Below are 18509 nucleotides of genomic sequence, written 5' to 3'. Positions count from 1 at the left end.
ACCCCCAATGAAAATCCGAATAACCCCAAACGCGAAATCACCTCAGGCTCCAACCAAGCCTATTCTCCCACTACTGCCCGGATTCTTCATCCCAACCCAACCTCTCCTATCTCTTCCAGTGCGGCCACGGCCTAGCCAATTGTACTTCAATGCGCCAGTAAGCCTCTCCACAACGCCTTGGCCAACGTCGCCAGTCTGACATGATGCAAGGACGTAAAGGCACTGCAACATGCGCGCCACGGTATCTGTGACTTTGGCCGGGTCTTGGATGACCGGAGCGGCCGGGAAGGGCGCAGATGTTGCCGAAACGCCCGAGACACCGATCGTTGGAGTCAAAGCCGGCATGGGGCTGTTGAGATGCGGTAAGCTGGTGCCAAAGCTGCCTGCAGACGTGTTCGACGTTGCACGGCTCCGACCTGCGAAACTCGTTGCGCCGCCGCCCGATGAGTTGCTTGCTGCGTCGAGAAGTGTAGAGCCTTGGGAGTTGAAGCTACTCATGTTGGGGCTCAAACTGCCTGCTGTCCCTGGTCGCTCGGCTCCTGGCGCCGCCGGATCTGAACGAGCGTGATCTCGGCCTTTGTTGGGGTCGGGAGATGGCGCTGCTGCACCAATGTTGTCGAGCGAAAGGCGGCTGAAAATAGCCATCAAGGGCTCGTGCTTCGGTAAGATCACCGTGTCTCGAAACGTTATGAGAGTAATACGACGCACATCCAGATCTTCGCCCATGTTGTACGTACTGCCAGATCCGCCCGCGGAAGATGGCCTGTCGTCAGGTTTCCAGCTCTCGGGCACTGCGTTCCAAAACTCCTCGGCCTCACGAGTGCTCATGCAAGCGCCTCGCCCTTTGAATTCGAGGTCCAATGGCAGGAAGACTGCTTGCAAGAAAGGTAGGATGGAGGTGTAAACGGTGACCCACATCTCAACGAGTTTAGTGATCAATTTGTCGTCAGGGATGCTGCGCAGCGTCTGCCCCAGACTTTTGAACCCAGTCTGCAGTAGCTCGTGTAGATCTTCGATGACAATCGAGGGCGCCTTCCGCTGAATGCACCTTAAAATGTGCACAGACACGAGCACATTCAGTTCTTCTATAGGCCGGAGCAGAGCCTCGCCCGAGAAGAGGTTCAGTAAGCGCGCTTTCAGCAGTGGCCAAGCATCATCTGGTCCGATTCCAGGAAGGCCCATAGACGCGCCGACATTGCCCAGGGTCTGCGCGGATAGCGCAGGGTCGTGGTTCAGCGAAAAGAAGTTCTGCACCCCTGACGGTGGGCCGAAAGGGGTCTCATAGCTGCTCGGTCCCAGGAACTCGTTTTTATCACCCGCTGAAGTATTTGAAACGATTGGTGTTAAGTCAAGTTTGGCCGCCGCTGCCGCTTTCTCTTCTCTTTTTTTCTCACGGAGTGCGCGCCCGCCGTGCCTGAGATCGAGTCCTGACATTGATTTTGAGAAAGAACCTGCGCCTGGAGAGTCCGGGGTAAACGAGTATAAGGGCTGCGGTCTGTCCGGGTTTGTGGGCTGAGAATTTGAGTTTGCAGATGACAGCGGAAGCGTTGCATGCTCGTTCAACTTGTGTTTCCCTCGCGATAGGAAGTTGTGACGATGCTTCTCTTTCTCCTTTTCTGATGTAGAAGGTACAAGAGTGGAAGTGGAAGCGTTAGCGCTTGCGTACAAAGAGCTGCCACTTGACCCAGGATCCACTAGACTGCTGGTAGATGCGTTTGCGAAGCCATTTCGCAGTACATGTGCTCCTATAGCAGATTTGCTGGGTGATTGAGCTCCTGAAGCAACCTTGCTTTCTTTTTCCTTGGAGAGCGTAATGTTCTTTGGCTTGGAGAACAACTTCATTTTTGAGCTTTTGCCCTTGGGTTCCTTTTCCAATTGCGGTACTGGAGGGAGATTGCTGTGCTGCGGAGGTGGCGGTGGGATGCCTGGTGATGGCAGTGGGCTTCTACCGTTGGGAAAGGCAGCATTTGCGGCATTGGTTGCGGCAAGCCGCGATCCGCCCACGGTCCCGTTGCTGTAGGCAAGGCCATGTGTCGACAGCAGCTGTGGGCTACCTGAACCACTAGGTCGTCTACCCTCATTGGCGCCAGCAGTGTTGATGGAGGCCAGACCAGGGTGAGAGCGCTTGCGATCCTGGCCCAAGTGAGGTGGCGGTGATATGTTGTGCATGGCTGCTTGCGCAGCGATGGTGGATGCACTGAGGCCAGCGTTATTGCTGGTAGCATGCGGGAGCGAGGGCTCAAAGAAGCCTTGGCTATGCTGGCGCGCGCGATGGCCGAAGGGGTTGCTCGGCATGCTTGGTGACGGCATCCTCATAGACCCATCGACAGAAGTCCGCAAAGCCGGCCTTGAAAAATTCTGCAAATTCGAGGTGCTTTGCGATGGCGTCGGTCCGCCTGCGGTCGAAGGTCTGGTACCGGCAGGAGATAGAGTAGGTTGAGGTTGAGGGCGAAATCTGATTGAAGACGTTGTGCTGGGCTGGCCAGAATCGGTGGATACCAGAGAAAGCGAAGAATCGCTGCGTTGCGAGGACGCGGATTGCGACCTCGAGCCTGTGGGTGAGCGCGGCCGAGGCGGCGGGCGCAGCGGTGGGAGCCGGTCGTCCATGGTGCGACTGTGTCACGGTGTGCGCAGTGAAGGCCAAATAGCAAGCTTAGGTATCAGCGCACGCGGAGGCGACGTGCTGCGTGGTGCCCCTCACGGTCCTGCTAGCGGCACTCGCATCTGTAATAAGTATGCTCCGCCATCAATGTCGGCCGTAGGATGTGGTATATGACATGCCGGTTGCTATGGGATGGGACGGCTTGGAGATGGAGTGACGCCAGTCAGCCTGGCATGCCTGGCTTATGAGGGACGTCCGCGTCCCGGGGATCTGGAACGGCTCAGCCACTCCCGCATGTTTGCCGGCCGATCCCGCCCTGTCCCCACAACACCCAAGCACCATGCTAAGCAACCTCCACCCTGAACACAAGCCCATATTTCCAACCCCTGGCTGTCGGGGTTGTAAGTATTAGGATATACACGAGCTCAGACGGCAAGGTACCGTATGACATGGATTTCTTGAACCAAGAATGCAGCAGATCTTGCACAATTGGAAATTTGAAGAGGATCTAATAAAAACATCCCAAGAGAGGAGATTCCCTATCATCATCGTCACCACAGGACAGCATCATCCTGATGATCAACCTTGTCTCACGGCCTGATGACAACAGTCTTCGCGAACCCTGCGCGCTCGGCTGCCACATCACAAGCTTCCTTGAATTCCTCGAGCCCAAACTCCCCAGTCACCTCACATACGCTCAAGTCGAGCAGTCCAGCGTTCACCAGCTTAAAGAAATCCCGAACCTCGCTTCTCTCGTACATCCATTTACCTTGCAGTCGGTTGTTCTTGCGCACAATCGGGAAGTGCGGACTGGGAACGTCGTGAAGGTAGCCGCCCATGAGACTGACACGGCCGGCTTGCCTCAGCGCCAGAATTGCCGACTTGAAATGAGTCGACGTGACCGCCTCGCGCGGACCAATGTCAAAGTAGGCATCAGCCTCACTCCCGCAGGCCTCCTTGAGGGATTCAAGATCGGCCTCCGTGTCGTTAGTAATCGGAACGGTCCTGAGGCGCTCAGGCTGGGACACGCACGCGCTGATCCGGGCGAGAGATTCAGTGTTGCGTCCCATGGCGACGACTTTGGCACCCATAGCTAATGCGACGAGGACGGCCGCTCCGCCAAACGGCCCTGTGGCAGGTGCCACGATGACTGTCTCACCAGCTTGGAGATTGATGTCGCGCAGCCCACCGTACGGTACGAGCAGCGTTGAGCAATACATCAGCTGGCCGAGACTGTACCCGAGGTCTTTGGTTAGGCGCTCCTCTTCCAGCACCGTCAGTGATTCGAGTGGAGTTCGGCAATACTCGGCGTATGTCCAGTCCCGCCATATATCTCTCATGAGCTTCGCGGATCCCTCACCAAAGCCTTGGGAAATGGCCGCCAGGAAAATATCGTCGCTGTCGCGGGCCCGGATCGTGCAATCGATGAAAACCAGATCACCAGGCTTCAATTTGACGGAATCTGGGCCCACTGCTACAACCCGTCCGATAGCTGAAGTACCAGCAATCAGAGGTGTAGGGAATGGGTAGTTGCGTTTTCCATTGTATATGTCCCTAATGTAGCTGATCACATTCGCAGCTAGGACTTGTACGATCGCAGAACCGTGGAAAGGCTGGGGTACTGGGACTTCTTCCACAGTAGGAGGCTGATCCGTCTAACGAACAACGACGGCTCTCATGGTGCTTGGAAGCAGGCTGGTCATGTTGACTGGTCAGATCGAAACGCCGAGACTTCGTGGGTGCCAGAGCTGTCGCTTGGAGAAATAAGGCCAGTTCTAGCCACTTAAGTAGACGACATTTGCACTCTCCGTGTTTGGTCTACGGACTTAGCATCCATCTCCGCCGTAGCTAGACGCTCTTGCCATGCAATAATTTAGGCGGTAATGGAACTATCCAATCTCATCATTGATCACATACTGCAGCCGAGACGCCCCGCCATGTGCATTTGAGAGCGCAGGTACAGTGTTGACGGAGTTATCGGTCAATGAACTCCATCCTTACCTAGCCAGCAAATACTTCCTACAGATGCAGCCCCAGCTCTGGTGGCTTGATCGCATATTGCGGGCTTAAGGCAAAGACCGGCAGCGCAAGTAGACTATTGGATGTTATGGCGGGCCCAGATTTTTAATCGGCGTCCATTCATCCTATTCATCTGATGGAAATCGAAATGCTTGGTGAGTTGAGCATGTCAAGAAGACTATCGTGGTAGTTATACTGTGCTTCATCCATTGGATGGCAAGTTAGCCGACAAGCAACCATCTCCACCAACACGCTTTTACTCACATAAGGTACGCAAACGCCCAGCAGCGTCAGTCCTAGCCTCAAGCACCAGATCGGCTCTCACAATGTCCTCGCAAAACAGGCAGCTAACCGCTGCTTACTCATCGCCTTCAAGCACCCACGCCTTCTCTCACAGCTTGCCTTCGGCTTCGGTGAACAATGTTTCGGACAAGACGGCATACCTGAGCGCCCTGCGTTCTAAGAGCACAGAGCTGCAAAGCGAGATCAATGCTTTCCTGACGCAGAAGATGGAAGAGGACGCTAAGGGTGTTGAGGGCAAGCGAAGCAAGAACGAGGAGAGGGAAGAAGAAATGTACGGAGAGGAAGATCCGGAGGCCGATGGTTGATGAGGCAATCGGATGTGACTGGAAATGCCTCTGCATACGGTTCTGGGCAATTTTGTGTTTCATTTCAGGCCACTAGTTGGCCTGCACTCCTACCAGAGCCACCGCAGCCCGGCGACTGGAATTTTGAGGGCCGAGACAAAGACTGCGCAGCGAGGCGATCGTGGCATTCACGGGCCCGCCTCGCATATACAATACATCTGCTCGAATTGTCGAGACAGGCTTTTGGAAGCTTCTCTCGTCTCTCACAGTAACGATATTGGCGGGACGATCCGATCAGTGCCCATCTGATCCCACACATACACCGCAGTGTTTTGTGATCGCCCCGAGCCGCGAATCTCGCGTGGGACTTCGATCATGAGGTACTGACAACGACGATATCTATCATACGCCTCGGGCGATCATGGGCGCATTTCATCGTATGCATCGGATCAGAGTGGCCTCACGAGTCGGTATGTCTGAATAGCACGGGACAAATCACTTCGGATCTGGTACACTAGACCTCGCGAGGAATCCTTGTAATATTTATCGATCTATCTAAATGGCCTTTGAACGACATCAAGCTAAGGCGTCCATCTCAGCATCGTGATACTGAAGTTGGGGAACTCGTAGCTTCCGTTTCCATCCCACTGTGACTCCTTGATTCCAACAGTTTGAGTTCCTGCCATATTGGTTACGTCCCAAGAGTCACCGGTAATCGAGTAGACTTGGACTCTGCCGCTCGAAGGCTTCGTTCCAAAAACGTCGACCTTCTGAGCATTGGTCTTATGTGCATTGACAACAACCATGCTCACGACGCCATCGTCGCCAACAGCAGCAGATACATCCAACCACGGTGTGTCGATTGCCGATCGGATCCACGAAGGCTCTGTTTCGCCCTCGTAAGCGGCGCTGCTGACATGCGTTGCGATGGTGTGTCCGCGCATGTACTTGCAGAACAGCAAAAGCGGCCACCAGATTGTCTGCTTGATCACTCCCTTCTGAGTGGTCATCAAAGGTGCAATCACGTTCACGCTCTGCGCAATGTTTGCCATGCCGATGTACTTGCTCTGGCGGACAAATACATTGAGCCAAATAGCCACAGCCAAGGCGTCTGAGAGGGTGTACGTCTCTTCCGCGCCGTCCTCGCCGGGGGCGCGCTTCGGATCCCAGACATTCCATTCGTCGAAGCAGATCGTTTGCCTCGGAACCGAATTGGGTACCTTGTTCTGGATACGAGCGAGGTCGATGAGACCCGCGCAAATCTCAATTGCGCGCTCAGCAGAGCGAGGCGCTATCGCGTTCTTGACCGGGTCGTCGGAGGCTGTGTAGACGTGAATGCTGTGCATGTCGATCAAGCTAGCGGTCATGTCACCACCGAGACCGTGCAGATCATAGCGGATGCACTCCTTCAAGGTGTGGAAGTCCCATTCGGAGTGACCGGTCTCGCCGCAGAGGATCAACTTGATTGTAGGATCCAGGAGCTTGAGTGCCTTCGCCCACTGGTATGCCTTCTTCCCGTAATCTTCCTTGGTCATCTGCCTTTGGTTAGAATATATTGCAGCAGCTGGAGACCGGATTGGCATACCATCTCAACCTGCCATGGACCCCATGTCTCGTTGCCGAGAGCCCAGTACTTCACATTGTAAGGCTCTTCCCTTCCATTCTTGCGGCGAAGGTTGGCGTAATATGTGTCTCTTGTCGAGTTGCAGTATTCGAGCCACGCAAGAGCTGTTTTGCGGTCAGCACATCTGATTAGGAGTTCAAGTTGATTGAGGGGGATGTCTTCATTTCATTACGACAAGCCGAGCGTACCTTCGTCGAGGGTGCCTGCTGATGGTCAATATGATGATTTCCCAGAGAAAAGCCACAGATATACATACCAGTGCCAAAGTTCAAAGCCAAATAAGGCTCAGTGCCAACAATCTCGCACCACTTCATGAACTCGTCCGTCCCGAACTGATTGCTTTCCGCCCTTGCTCTCCAAGCAAGCTCCGGCCTCTTGGGACGTTGGTCCTTCGGTCCAACACCGTCGATCCAGTGGTAGGTAGCGACAAAGTTGCCTCCAGGGTAGCGCACCACTGGAACATTGAGCTCTTTGAAAGAATCAATGACATCTTTTCTGAAACCATTCTTGTCAATCAGGTCCTTGTTAGGGTTCTCGGGGTCATAAAGCCCGCCGTAAACGCATCGTCCCATGTGCTCAGTAAAGCCGCCGTAGACATTGTCGTTGATCTTGCTGAGCTTGTGAGAAGGGAAGACTTGGATGGTGGCTTGCTCGCTTTCCTCGATCTTAGTGAAGGTCGTCATGTTGGACTTGCGTAATTACTGAGCGTCACTAAACTTCTTTGTTGAACTACAGGAAGAAAGAAAGCGAACAACGAGAACATGTGTTCAAATGTTGCCAACAGCTAAGGCCGAGGCACGACATCATGCGTAAACACTAAAGACCTCGACAGCTGCAGCTGCAGCTTCATGGCTTCGCTTAGGTGCGTCGAGTCAGCGATTTAACCGGAAACCTTCACGAAGTGCTGGAGTGCCTCTGGGGTGGCCTTGGTGGAGCCGATTCTGTTAATTCGTGGGAGAATCTGGAGATGTGGAGCCTTTGAGGGCTCGCTGTGGCCCTGGACCGAGCACCCTGCGAACGTCCGTTATAAGCTCAAGCTTCACAGTTCGCTAACCACAAACACAGAAGGCACATCCGTCGTGTATGTTTCGATGGTGCCGATGTGAAAAAATGTCGTTGCGAGCTTCGAATCATCACCGTGAACTTGGTAGAGGTGGCGCATATGACTTGCACAATGTAGAAGCTATCGTCATTATTGTTCACAGATTGACTGACTGTGGTTGCCTGAGTAAAGGAGTAGTCAGGACATTGCATATGAGGCAAGAAAACTATCGATGAAAATACGGATTGATACGATTAGGCAAAAGGATACTGTACAAGCGGCTCAAACGCAGCAAAGCTCAGGTATGAAGGTCCCGTCAAGATCAAGAGTTCATCTGATCGTCTCAATCCGCTCAGCCATCAGTTCATCATCGAGAATGGGGCTCCCAAAGATACCTCCTGCTTCTTGACCACCATCTGTGCCAGACCACACTTCGTGGAACTTTATACTCGCATCGCTTGTTGCGACAACGAGACTGCCCCCAAGACTAGGATATTCAATGGCGTACAAGGCACGCTCCTCTCCCCACCATGGTATGCCTGCTACCATACGACAGCTTGGCCACGCGAAGACGGCGACACGATATGGATGATCGGGTTGAGCGAAGCCGAATGTCGCTGCGATCTCGCGTTTACGCGGATTGAACACGAGGCTGGTGACTTGAGCATAGCAATCAATGGTTGCTAGCCTAGCGCCGGACAGTGCATGAAAGAAGTGGATGCAGCGATCATTGCTTCCGCCACCGGCTGCAATGAGAGACGGTTGCCAAGGAGCAAAAGCAATTGCTTTGCAGGCCGCGTTGAGCGTGAACTTGTGCTTCTCTCGCCCAGGCAAGATCGCAGCAGCCTCACCCTGCCCGGCTAGGTCAACCGTAGTGTCATTGCGAACACGGATGCGGGTGTTGTCTTCTGAGCCGAGCTTGCGGAAGCGTCGCAAGACTTTCTTTGTTTCGAAAAGAAAGAGGTTGTTGTCGTTGCCACCGGTTGCGAAGAACTCCCCATCAGGGCTCCAAGAAATGCCACAGATTTGTTGCGTATGGCAGCTCAGTCGAGCGATGAGAGTCATGATACCATGCCAATCGAATAAATCTCGCTGGTCCTGGTTGGGCCATTCCACTGAGTAGAGGTAGACATTGCCGGCCTCATCGCCTACCAAAAGCTCTTCCGTTTCGACAAACGCGGTCGCTTCACGAATCGACCGGCGCCGGTAGGTCGTGGGTCGGAAGCAAACATGCGACACTGCGGCAGGCTGCTCGCTATTGAACCGTGGGGTTGGCTCCAGCGGGCTCCAAAGTGTGATCTTGCCATCTGCACGCCCGATTGCAAGAATCGCCGCTCCACCAGTGTTAGAACTGAAAGATATGGAAGTGACGAAAGAGCTGCCTCGCGGCCCGGCAAGTGAATCCGGAATCTTCGCTTGAACTGGATCACGATGTTCAGACTACAAGTACACGTGAATGCCGAGGCCTACTGCAAGGCATTGCAGGGTTTTGGAGTAGGCGAGCAAAGAACAGTAGAAATCGTCTCGAAGCGCCGGTGCGTCGAGCACCTTGTACGGAATCGTCGTCTTCTTCACAGCCGATGATTTCAGCCTCGCTGGAGTCTTCCCGGCCGGACGCTCCCATCGATCATTTTTCCAGGTGACATGCTGCCAGGCTTCTCCGCAATCTAGGGCTGGCGGTGACCGAGGAGATGAAGGCGGGGATACCACCGGTCCTGTCCGATTGATGTCCATGGCAACGGCAAGTCTTCGACCATGTGTCAATGTTTCCTCTGTGGGAGATCGTGCCCTCAGAAATTCAGCAGCGTAGTGCGGTGCGCTACTGCCACTGGTGACGCGCCGGCCTCTTCCATTGCTGGTCGAAGCCACGCCCTCGGTCACTGCTGCGCCACCGACAGTCCAAACTGTAGGATGGCTGACTGAGCGTAAAGTCGTATACTTTTGCGCCATCCTGATGGTTCGAGTGCCATTCGACGCGAACGGATCGGCTCCGTCAGCGCTGTTATTGGCTAGCAAGAAAGCTTCCTTGGTTGGGGTGTCTCGTATGAATCTATCTGGCCAGTGATGGTGACTCGGACTCGGGACTTTTTCTTGGCTTCCGTCTACTTGCGGGAGTAGTTCATACGGTGTTGATAGAAGTTTCGGAGCCGAATCGTGCAAAGTCCCTTCGTACGGTGCCGTCAGATCTCTTGGTAGGCTCTCCCAGAGAGGACTCCGGCTGTGGTCTTGTCGCGATACTCCCAACTCTTCGCACACTGGATGCTCGAACTGGGAACGGAATGTATCGTAATCGTCGCTCGGTGTGGTGGCCATAGGTTGACAATAATGCCTTCCTCGTTGGGCTTCTGTCTTGGACTCTGTACTCTTCCTCAACCGGGATGTCGACGAGAGACACGGTGTCTTCCGCAAGGTTCGGGTCTTGCGCCAGTCTTCTACGCCGGGGAGTGCCGGGGCTTGGCCGCCACTGGATGTCTCCGTAGTAATTGTGATTATGGACGACAGGCATTTCGATGGGAGGGTCACCGATCGTCGCGGAGCCGCCTGGAGGCCACACGGCGGGGGGCCATGGCTGTCCAGCTGCGAGAGCTGCCTGCTGGTGGCATTCCCAGCACGGAGTGTCAAAGTCGATAACGCATTCAATGATAGGTTGCCTTTTGGGACGAAGATGGCGAAAGAGGCGGTGGAGCCATGATGGGCGCCTCCTTGGGACAGGTGTTGGGTCATTTTGCATCTGTCGACAAATAGTGAGTACACGATATCAACTTTCAAGAGCTTCTGCTTACTGTCGGTACTTGGGCCGCAATAGCGGATGTCGGTGATACGATTGATGATCATACGGAGTGTGTGAGCCAATTGAAGAACTACCCACGACGGTCTGTGGGTGTAGAAATGACAATTTGCCTTACCTACTTTACCTTGAATGCCACAGGTAGTAGGTGCTCGTGTTCACGGAGAGCAGCCGCATCATGGCAGGATGTTGCGGGCTGTGACTTCTTCCTCAAACATCGCAGCTTCTTGCCGTTTCCCAACTCTTGGGGCGAATCTCGCGTACAGGGTTGTGCTGTCGCAGCCGTCAAGTCATAAAGAGCGTGCGATCACCCACATAGGTACCTAAGATCCAAGCACTCGCGCAGCAGGTGCGGATGGCAGCCCAAATAGCGTCCACGATGTTTTTCGCCGCTGGAGGAAGCAATCGGTCAGTATGCATCTGTAACCCTACTGAAGTCCGCAGTAATTGTAGCATCACGTTCAGTCACAGTGTCTTGAGTGGCGTCTCCAATGTCGCAAAAAGTGTTTGAGAACATATTTGTCCAACTCGTTTCCCTCAACGCCGAGGGGTGCGACTGACCACCCACCACACCATTCGACAAGTTGGATCAGGTGCCTCCAGTGATCAAAAGCGCCGCGCCTCGGACTTTGACCGACAAAACAGCGAAACTGCGTCATTTCGCTACCAATCTCGCGAATCTACCCGCAACAACTATGGCAAGCGTAAGTGAGACTCGCAGACTGCGTTACCACGTAGAAATGTGAGGTTGACGATGCCCAGCACGGCGTTCCCCGCGTCTCAAGTGCGGCGGTGGACAAGAGCGAGGCCGCCAAAGACAAAGAGCGCAAGCGCATCGAGCAGTATCGGTCGCTTGAAAAAGAGGTGGGTGAGAAGGTAAGTCGCTCTGACGCGAAGCTTCAAGTAGTAAGGGTAGGCTAATAGGCGTCCTCAAGATCAGAGTCGGCGACTTCGCAAACACCACCTTCCAGCAGATCTCCTCCCTCCTCCAGCAAAATCCCGAATACTACACGATATGGAACTACCGCCGCATACTCCTCCTCGATGTCTTCCACAAAGAGCTCAAGTCAGGAAACAATGCTGTCAGCGAAAGCCAGCCTGAAGGTGCGGACGGGCAGCAGGCCACCATGACCCTCGCGCAGCAAGAGATCGCTATGCTGGTCAAGGAAGACCTTCAATTCCTCATACCACTCATAAAGCAATTTCCCAAGTGCTACTGGATTTGGAATCACCGCTCGTGGTTACTAGCGACTGCGACTCAACACCTTCCCACCAAAACGGCCCTGCAGCTTTGGCAGGGCGAATTGGCGCTGGATAGCAAGATGCTGGCCCTTGACAGCCGAAACTTCCACGCGTGGGACTACAGGCGCAAAATAGTTAGAGAATTGGAAAGGCTGGGCGGAAAGAGCATGGTAGAGGCGGAGTTTGAGTACACAACCAAGATGATCCAGAGCAACTTGTCGAACTTCTCGGCCTGGCACAATCGCAGCCAGTTGATTCCTCGGTTGCTTGAGGAGCGCGACTCTGACGCTGAGGCTCGAAAGAAGCTATTCGACGGCGAATTCGAACTCATCACTACGGCACTGTATACCGATCCTTACGACCAAAGCTTATGGTCGTATCACCAATACCTAATGTCAACTCTGGATCGCAGTTCGCCTCTCAATTCAGCTAACTATGCACGATCTACTGCTGTTTTATCTCCAATCACGAACGCAGATAGATTGGGATACTTGGAGCAAGAGATCGAAAGTATTAAGGATATGCTCGAGGGAGCAGAAGACTGCAAGTACATTTACCAGGCTTTACTCGAGTATTCTCGACTTTATCTCGACATTGAGGCAGGCAACAAAATGGTCACAACGAAGGAGCTGGCAGGATGGCTGGCAGAGTTAAGGAAGCTCGATCCACTCAGGGAGGGGAGGTGGCGGGACATGGAGATGAGAATGAAGCTATGAGTACGTCTTGATGGCAATATATGACTACGTCGTCTCAACCACGAATGCTCCACAAGGTCACACTTCAATTGGATCAAGAAGATTTATCCAATCCCTGGTAGGTCACTTGACGCTAGATTCTCATGATACATGCAACTATTGAACAAACTTGGTGAACTACAAGAAAAAATTGACAAGAGTAGTATCAACAAGAGAAATAAAAGCAGGACAATCCACCAAAGCCCAGGCTGGGTCGAGGCAATCATGCTGGCATTGCCAACCCCAACGTGTAATTGCTGGTCTCCAGGCCCGGGAGTAGCGTCAAACCTGCGGGCAACTGGTTCAGCGTGCCATACCGAGCGCCCTGCGCAAGATCTGTGCGGCCTGGGACAATTCCAGTGCTTTGATGGATTTTGGTCCTCAGGCGGGCGAACGTAGGCCGGTGGTACTGACGATACTGCAAGCACCAGGTGACAAGCTCCCGAAGATCCTCGCTGTACCGCGATTGAGCGTGCGCATTGAACTTTGGCACCAGACTCGGGTGGGTGTCACTAATTGCTGCTCCCCTGAAATCGAGCTCCCCAGCGTTGATGTCAAGGTTCATCAGAGCCATGATGGTGATGCCAACTCCCCAGACGTTCGTCTTCTCATTTAGTATCGGACGCGTTTGTCCATAGTACCTGGAGAGTTGCTCTGGTGCCAAATATCCAGGGGTTCCCACATCCAAGTTTTGGTCTAGCGGATAGTTTCGGAATGCATCGAAAACTGTGCCAAAGTCTGCGAGCTTGAACGTCGGGTACATGGAGAAGTAGTTGGATCCATCGCGTTGAGGCGGATAATCCCCAATGAAGATATTGTCGGGCTTGATGTCCAGATGCGTGATGGGTGTCCAGCGTTGTCGGCGGTGGTTGATCCCTCCCTGCTCCATCACCAGGCCTGCTTTGACCAGTGACCCGAAAATATGCCAAATTGCTGGTTCAGGAACCCAGCTGTTGTTGAGAGGTCGAGTCCGCCAATTTGCTTCCATGCTATGCCACAGGAGTGAAATGGTATCACCATGGGAGCAATACTCAAGGAACATCTGCGCAAAATCAGCTGTTTAGTCTCCATGTTCTTGGCCGATTTGTAGAGGATTTGTCCGCATCACAGGACTCAAATACTACGGGAAACGTGCACTTACCCTGTACATCAACTGATGTTGCCGGATCACCCAGCTTCTCATTTGTAAGATGTTCTCTGACCATGCCTCATTGAGACGTGTCATGATATGAGCTTCTCTCGGAACTCTGCGAAGGATGTCATTAACATCTCCCACCCACCATCTTGCTCTTGTCCACTGCTCGGGCCGCTCAGTAAACCACACGTCTTTCACGACGAAGCGATCCACAATCGTGTTGTTGTGGTCACCACAGAGCCAGAGACCGGCAGTCGATGTGCTCCCTAAATAGGACGGGGATGAGCTCATGATAGCAAGAACTAGCACTACTTGTAGATGCACTCACCTTGACCGACGATCTTGTGGACATTCCTTCCACCTGGCCGTACGTCTACTTGCATGTGACTTTGCCAGTCTTTTCGCCGCTGGTCTCTGCCATCAGCGTTAACTTCTTCAGCCGTGCGAGCAATCGAAATGAGCGTATAGGTCGCGCGAATGTCAGCTGCAATATTCTGCACGCGTTCCTCGTCGTATCGTCGGATATGATCGGCAGTTGGTCCAACCCGGCGCTCGACTTCGGACAGCTCGGTCACGGCTGCTGAAAGTCTCAACTGCAACACAGCCAGTGCCTCGTACGGCTCGGCTTTCATGTGAACCCCTTCATCCTCTTTTCTCCGTTCTAACACCCTCAGGAGATGTTGCGTCTTGCCAATCTCCTTTTCGAGAGCCGTGACTTGACGGATGGCATTGCAAATTTCGACCCTGACTTGTTCGTAATCGTTGGGGTGATCGGTGATGATTTGCCTCCAGCTTTGACCTATAGCCTTCCGATGCCGTTGCAGTGCTCGCCTACCTCGACCGGGGTGGGTCCTGAGGTTGTAGCCATTCCACGTGCTCCAGAGGGAAGCCATCTCGGAGCCGACGTGTCGTTCTTGGTACTCACAGAGACGGGTTGTGGGAGAAATACTTTGGCCGGTGGGGGGCACATTGATTGAAGTCACTAAGGAAACGCACATCTGGTAAGGCTACCGACATCCTCAGAACACATTGGCAAGCATCCAAAATGGCCAACAGTGGGTGCTTCCTCCTGTAATGACAGTCTCGGTGCCGCAAAACACACGGCATTGGCGATTCTCGCGACTGCCGTAATCGTCGTCATCTTGTCAGACAGATTTGGCGCTCGCCAACGCCTTTACGTGATTTTGCCCGCCTTGCAGATCTTCGCGGCCTCGCCGACATGCTTCGCATAGCGATCAGGGAAAGCAGACACCTGCACCTTCTGTGCAATAACTCCGATCTGCTTGGCGGTTTTTGCTTTCTTCCAGTTCTTGACATTCTTCATCTTTATGAAGAACAAGTGCGCTGATTTCGCAGGGTCCATTGCCTGCGCGACGGGGTAGTATTTTGCACGTTGTTGGAAGATTCCAACGCTGTCATGGTCCGAACCCTTCTTGTCGTACGGGTATTTCAGCGACGCGGGTACCTTGTTGTTGGCATAGATGTAGATGTTCGATTCGGTGATGGCGGTCGCAAAGGCAATTTTGCAGGCAGTCAGGTCGTTAGCGCCGAATTTCTCTTTCTTGATCTGTTTGATGATAGCCCAGGCATTGTTGGACTGCCTCTGGTCATAACCGGGGATCTTTGGCGAAGCCTTTAGCTCTGCCTCTGTCTCTTCGACTGGTTCTTCTGCTTCCACTGGAGCGGCAAATGCGAGGCCAATGCAAGCGAGGAGACTGACGATAGCGAAGAGCTTCATGGTGGAAAGTTGTAAGTCCTCGGTGAGCAAAGTTTTGACGGGTGCGGAACAAGTAAAAAGCCAGACGAGGCACGAGGGGATTTGTATCCATCGAAGATCTATAGTTTCCGCCATCGGAAGCTGAAGGCCTACCGAAGTCACCCTCCATTGATAAACAGAAATATTACACAAGCCGCACACCGGTGAAGATAATCGTCAGCTGTTGTCGTAGGATTGAGGTGCCAAGGATCACATCGGGAAAGCGTCTTTTTTCTCAAGACTCTGCATGGGGCTCAATCCACCCAATGTATCACAGATGACCTGACATTTGGCCACAACATCGTCTTGGCTCCATTTTGGCAATGCCAAATGCTTGAATCGTACCATAAGAATGCTTGATAACGTCCAGGCGGTGTCCCGTTGCAACAGACGAAAAGCTTCGACTTGCCCGATTCCTTTGTCTGCATGAATTAGTTGGGTTACCTCAGTATTGTGGCGGTGACACAAAGGGAGAGATCTCCTGACCAGCTGAGCAGCATGTGGCGGGACAGATTGACCCTAGTACACCTCGGTGAAGCAAGATGTGCCGGTAATGTTGGGTTTCGCCCAATCACGTGCAAGCATCGTCTTCGATGCACATGTAGCCAAAAGATCTTGTTTATTACATTCCTGTCATTCTGACTCGCTCTCTGTTTCGCTAGGACCCAATGTTGGCGTGAACATTACGTTCACCTCTTCCATTACGGCATTGTCTTTATCCATACACTCGATCTTTTCTCTCCGCTTCCTCTGCCTTCTCGATTCTTTCACTGGCTTTACAGTCACATGTTTTGGAGGATTGAGGGGTTCTTGCGTCGCTGCTTGTGGTGAAACGCTGACTTGCGGTATCAAACCCTCCTCAATATCGCATCCACATCCATTTCGTTTGTGTCGATCGTATGACTGGCGTAGGTGTTCGCGTAAGCCAGGATCAACATGCGAGAAGAAGTCGAAATCGGCCTGGGATGTCGAAACTTCCTTGACATGCAGAGCGGTCTTTGCATTTTCAAGATTCCAGCCGGTCACTCTGTCTTGGATAGCAGTGTCAAGAAGAGCAATGAAAGCAAGAATGCCATCCGTGCCTGAGGCCAAGAATGGGTCGGTGAATTCTGCACCGTGTTGCTGGCTTGAAAATTGCCGCAGGACTGCCGCAGCCTCATCAGACCAGATCGAGGCTTTGTCACAGAACAACATGCTGATTCTCTTAGCGACCGGTAAAAGTGTAGTAAGATGGTTGACCATGCTGTTGTTGCTGAGGGTGCGAGCTTACAAGTGTACTAATTTGTGGCTGTAGACTTGCAAAGGGACGTCCGCCTCGGTGACCGAAGGTAGCAGTAATATTTGAATTATTGCATGCTGTCATTGGCCAGATCGCTACCAGTACCTACCGTTCGAAAGCATGTGAATATGCCTCTTAGTAGCAATGATGCCGGGGCAGCGGTAGGGCGACGATCACGGATCGTTCAGATCACATGCCAAGCACGTCTTCTAATTCACTTCGAAGCAGCAATTTAAGCAGGTGCGTCGTTGAGTGGCCGGTATTTCGATCGTCTAGGTTCTTGAACTCCGATGGTCATACGTAGTGATGGCAGCGGTCTCCAAACTGAGACGTTTCATGCCACCTGTACGTGTTTGTCCAAACAGAAAGCTCCTAGGCGTCAATTGATAAAGTTGATCCCCATGATGATTAGGCTTGGAAGACCGTTTCATCAAATCTGAGATATCAAAGACGGCCCCAAACACTCCACCAACATCTTACTTCAGCAAGCTCTTCGCCCTGACCAGAAGACCAGTCATCGTATCCTATTTCCTCACCCTCTTCGATAATCTGCAAGCCAATGGAACTGAGTCTATCTCTTAGATCTTTTCTCTCCGGGGCATAGGCATCGCGTAAGGGCGTCTCAATCACCACCCTAGCAGCCACATCTGTACGCAAATGGTACTCAATGGCATTCACTAGCAGCTTAGGGTGCTCCGGGGAGTAAATCGGGTCCGCCGCGAGGATGAGAGGGAAAGAATTAGGCGATCCAGCATAAACATCTGCTTCGAAATCATCCGGCTTGGTCCAATCCAGCTTGGCTGTCGACAGTGTGCCTCCGTGAGAAGATACAACGCTTGCGTTTGAGCGGACGTTCTTCTCCAAGTTAGGGACAATCTCGGGCAAATCAGTCAAAATGACATTTCTCTGGAAGACGAAGCCAGCAGCCATGCCCACAAGACCAGTTCCCGCGCCCAGTTCTAGGATCGCAGCATCTTGGGGTAAATTTGGGATGTACTGTTGAAGGGCGGAGAGTTGCTTCGCCAGGAGGTAGGATGACGCCCATGTCTTTAAGCCCAAGTTGTCTGCGGTCAGCGCCGGCTCATACAGCGTAAGCTCGACAATGTCATCCGCGTCCGGGGCTAGCTCTTGCTCAGCGTTCACGACGCCGACAGCTTGGTGCACTTCTGTCTCCGGCAATAGGGGAATAGCGAACGACCGAGTGATAGCGCCCATTGCTGTCCTTCCACTTCGTTCGCTCAGACGCTGCGAGGCTGCTTCCCATACCAGCTCTTTCTCACCATCATCCTCGATCCATGCAAGAGGACTTGATATGATCTTTGTCAAGTATTGCGGCACGCCTTCATTCCTGATCTTACGTTTCCGTTTCAGAGGCGTTGAGATACCGCTGCGTGATCTAGGTGTACTTTCCCATGAGGATGGTTGAGAGCTGAGATCGGCGAGGGTGGATAGTAGTACGGGAGCGGGTGGTCTTGTGTACAGTTGAGGCAGGTCAAGCACTGGAGATCTATCGGTCAGCACACCAGAACGCGCGCGTTGAGCAGGCCATAAATACCGTCGAGAGGGCCCTCTTCCTCATCTTGCAACCCAAGGTCACTGGCTTTCAGATTTGTTCGGAACTTCTCCATGGTTACACGCTTGAGCAGACCCCGCGTTGCACTGGAGAATTGGAGCGTGCGAAGATAGTAGTCTTAGATTTCC

The 18509-nt window shown here is 53.0% G+C and overlaps 9 protein-coding genes across 9 annotated transcripts; 2 read left to right on the top strand and 7 right to left on the bottom strand.

Moving 5' to 3' along the window:
* Positions 1 to 42: 42 nt before the first annotated feature.
* WHR41_00115 (uncharacterized protein) lies at positions 43 to 2607 on the bottom strand (the record flags this gene model as incomplete). The annotated part of the gene is made up of 1 exon (XM_069368721.1): positions 43 to 2607. One exon carries the CDS (start codon positions 2605 to 2607, stop codon positions 43 to 45), a length of 2565 nt encoding a protein of 854 aa, XP_069234027.1.
* Positions 2608 to 3192: 585 nt separating this feature from the next.
* Positions 3193 to 4305, bottom strand: WHR41_00114 (uncharacterized protein; the record flags this gene model as incomplete). The annotated part of the gene is made up of 2 exons (XM_069368720.1): positions 3193 to 4215; positions 4267 to 4305. 2 exons carry the CDS (start codon positions 4303 to 4305, stop codon positions 3193 to 3195), a joined length of 1062 nt encoding a protein of 353 aa, XP_069234026.1.
* A 642-nt stretch (positions 4306 to 4947) lies between these two features.
* Positions 4948 to 5229, top strand: WHR41_00113 (uncharacterized protein; the record flags this gene model as incomplete). The annotated part of the gene is made up of 1 exon (XM_069368719.1): positions 4948 to 5229. One exon carries the CDS (start codon positions 4948 to 4950, stop codon positions 5227 to 5229), a length of 282 nt encoding a protein of 93 aa, XP_069234033.1.
* Positions 5230 to 5729: 500 nt separating this feature from the next.
* On the bottom strand, positions 5730 to 7555 carry WHR41_00112 (uncharacterized protein). The gene is made up of 4 exons (XM_069368718.1): positions 7089 to 7555; positions 7021 to 7035; positions 6794 to 6936; positions 5730 to 6743 (listed from the first exon to the last, which is right to left on the bottom strand). The coding sequence occupies exons 1-4, from the start codon at positions 7513 to 7515 to the stop codon at positions 5790 to 5792; spliced, it is 1539 nt and encodes a 512-aa protein (XP_069234032.1). The 5' UTR covers positions 7516 to 7555; the 3' UTR covers positions 5730 to 5789.
* Positions 7556 to 8204: 649 nt separating this feature from the next.
* On the bottom strand, positions 8205 to 9498 carry WHR41_00111 (uncharacterized protein; the record flags this gene model as incomplete). The annotated part of the gene is made up of 2 exons (XM_069368717.1): positions 8205 to 9295; positions 9345 to 9498. 2 exons carry the CDS (start codon positions 9496 to 9498, stop codon positions 8205 to 8207), a joined length of 1245 nt encoding a protein of 414 aa, XP_069234031.1.
* A 1753-nt stretch (positions 9499 to 11251) lies between these two features.
* WHR41_00110 (uncharacterized protein) lies at positions 11252 to 12718 on the top strand. Its single transcript, XM_069368716.1, has 3 exons — positions 11252 to 11366; positions 11425 to 11538; positions 11598 to 12718. Exons 1-3 carry the CDS (start codon positions 11358 to 11360, stop codon positions 12618 to 12620), a joined length of 1146 nt encoding a protein of 381 aa, XP_069234030.1. The 5' UTR covers positions 11252 to 11357; the 3' UTR covers positions 12621 to 12718.
* Positions 12719 to 12861: 143 nt separating this feature from the next.
* On the bottom strand, positions 12862 to 14666 carry WHR41_00109 (uncharacterized protein; the record flags this gene model as incomplete). The annotated part of the gene is made up of 3 exons (XM_069368715.1): positions 12862 to 13680; positions 13780 to 14039; positions 14102 to 14666. The coding sequence occupies 3 exons, from the start codon at positions 14664 to 14666 to the stop codon at positions 12862 to 12864; spliced, it is 1644 nt and encodes a 547-aa protein (XP_069234274.1).
* Positions 14667 to 14947: 281 nt separating this feature from the next.
* WHR41_00108 (uncharacterized protein) lies at positions 14948 to 15511 on the bottom strand (the record flags this gene model as incomplete). The annotated part of the gene is made up of 1 exon (XM_069368714.1): positions 14948 to 15511. One exon carries the CDS (start codon positions 15509 to 15511, stop codon positions 14948 to 14950), a length of 564 nt encoding a protein of 187 aa, XP_069234275.1.
* A 616-nt stretch (positions 15512 to 16127) lies between these two features.
* On the bottom strand, positions 16128 to 18436 carry WHR41_00107 (uncharacterized protein; the record flags this gene model as incomplete). Its single annotated transcript, XM_069368713.1, has 2 exons — positions 16128 to 18307; positions 18364 to 18436. The coding sequence occupies 2 exons, from the start codon at positions 18434 to 18436 to the stop codon at positions 17253 to 17255; spliced, it is 1128 nt and encodes a 375-aa protein (XP_069234276.1). The 3' UTR covers positions 16128 to 17252.
* Between the last annotated feature and the right edge of the window lie 73 nt (positions 18437 to 18509).

This window comes from Cladosporium halotolerans (genome assembly GCF_011745625.1).
Source record: "Cladosporium halotolerans strain TM138-S3 chromosome Unknown Sca1, whole genome shotgun sequence".
NCBI lineage: Eukaryota > Fungi > Ascomycota > Dothideomycetes > Cladosporiales > Cladosporiaceae > Cladosporium > Cladosporium halotolerans.
This window is presented reverse-complemented; position numbering and strand designations above follow the sequence as displayed.

Bases quoted from the DNA above. Each gene is read 5' to 3' on its own strand.
- WHR41_00112 (XM_069368718.1), bottom strand. From the start codon at position 7,515: ATGACGACCTTCACTAAGATCGAGGAAAGCGAGCAAGCCACCATCCAA. The intron at 6,744-6,793 runs GTATGCCAATCC...AACCAAAGGCAG, and splicing joins GTCCATGGCAGGTTGAGATG to ATGACCAAGGAAGATTACGG.
- WHR41_00110 (XM_069368716.1), top strand. The intron at 11,539-11,597 runs GTAAGTCGCTCT...GGCGTCCTCAAG, and splicing joins AAAAAGAGGTGGGTGAGAAG to ATCAGAGTCGGCGACTTCGC.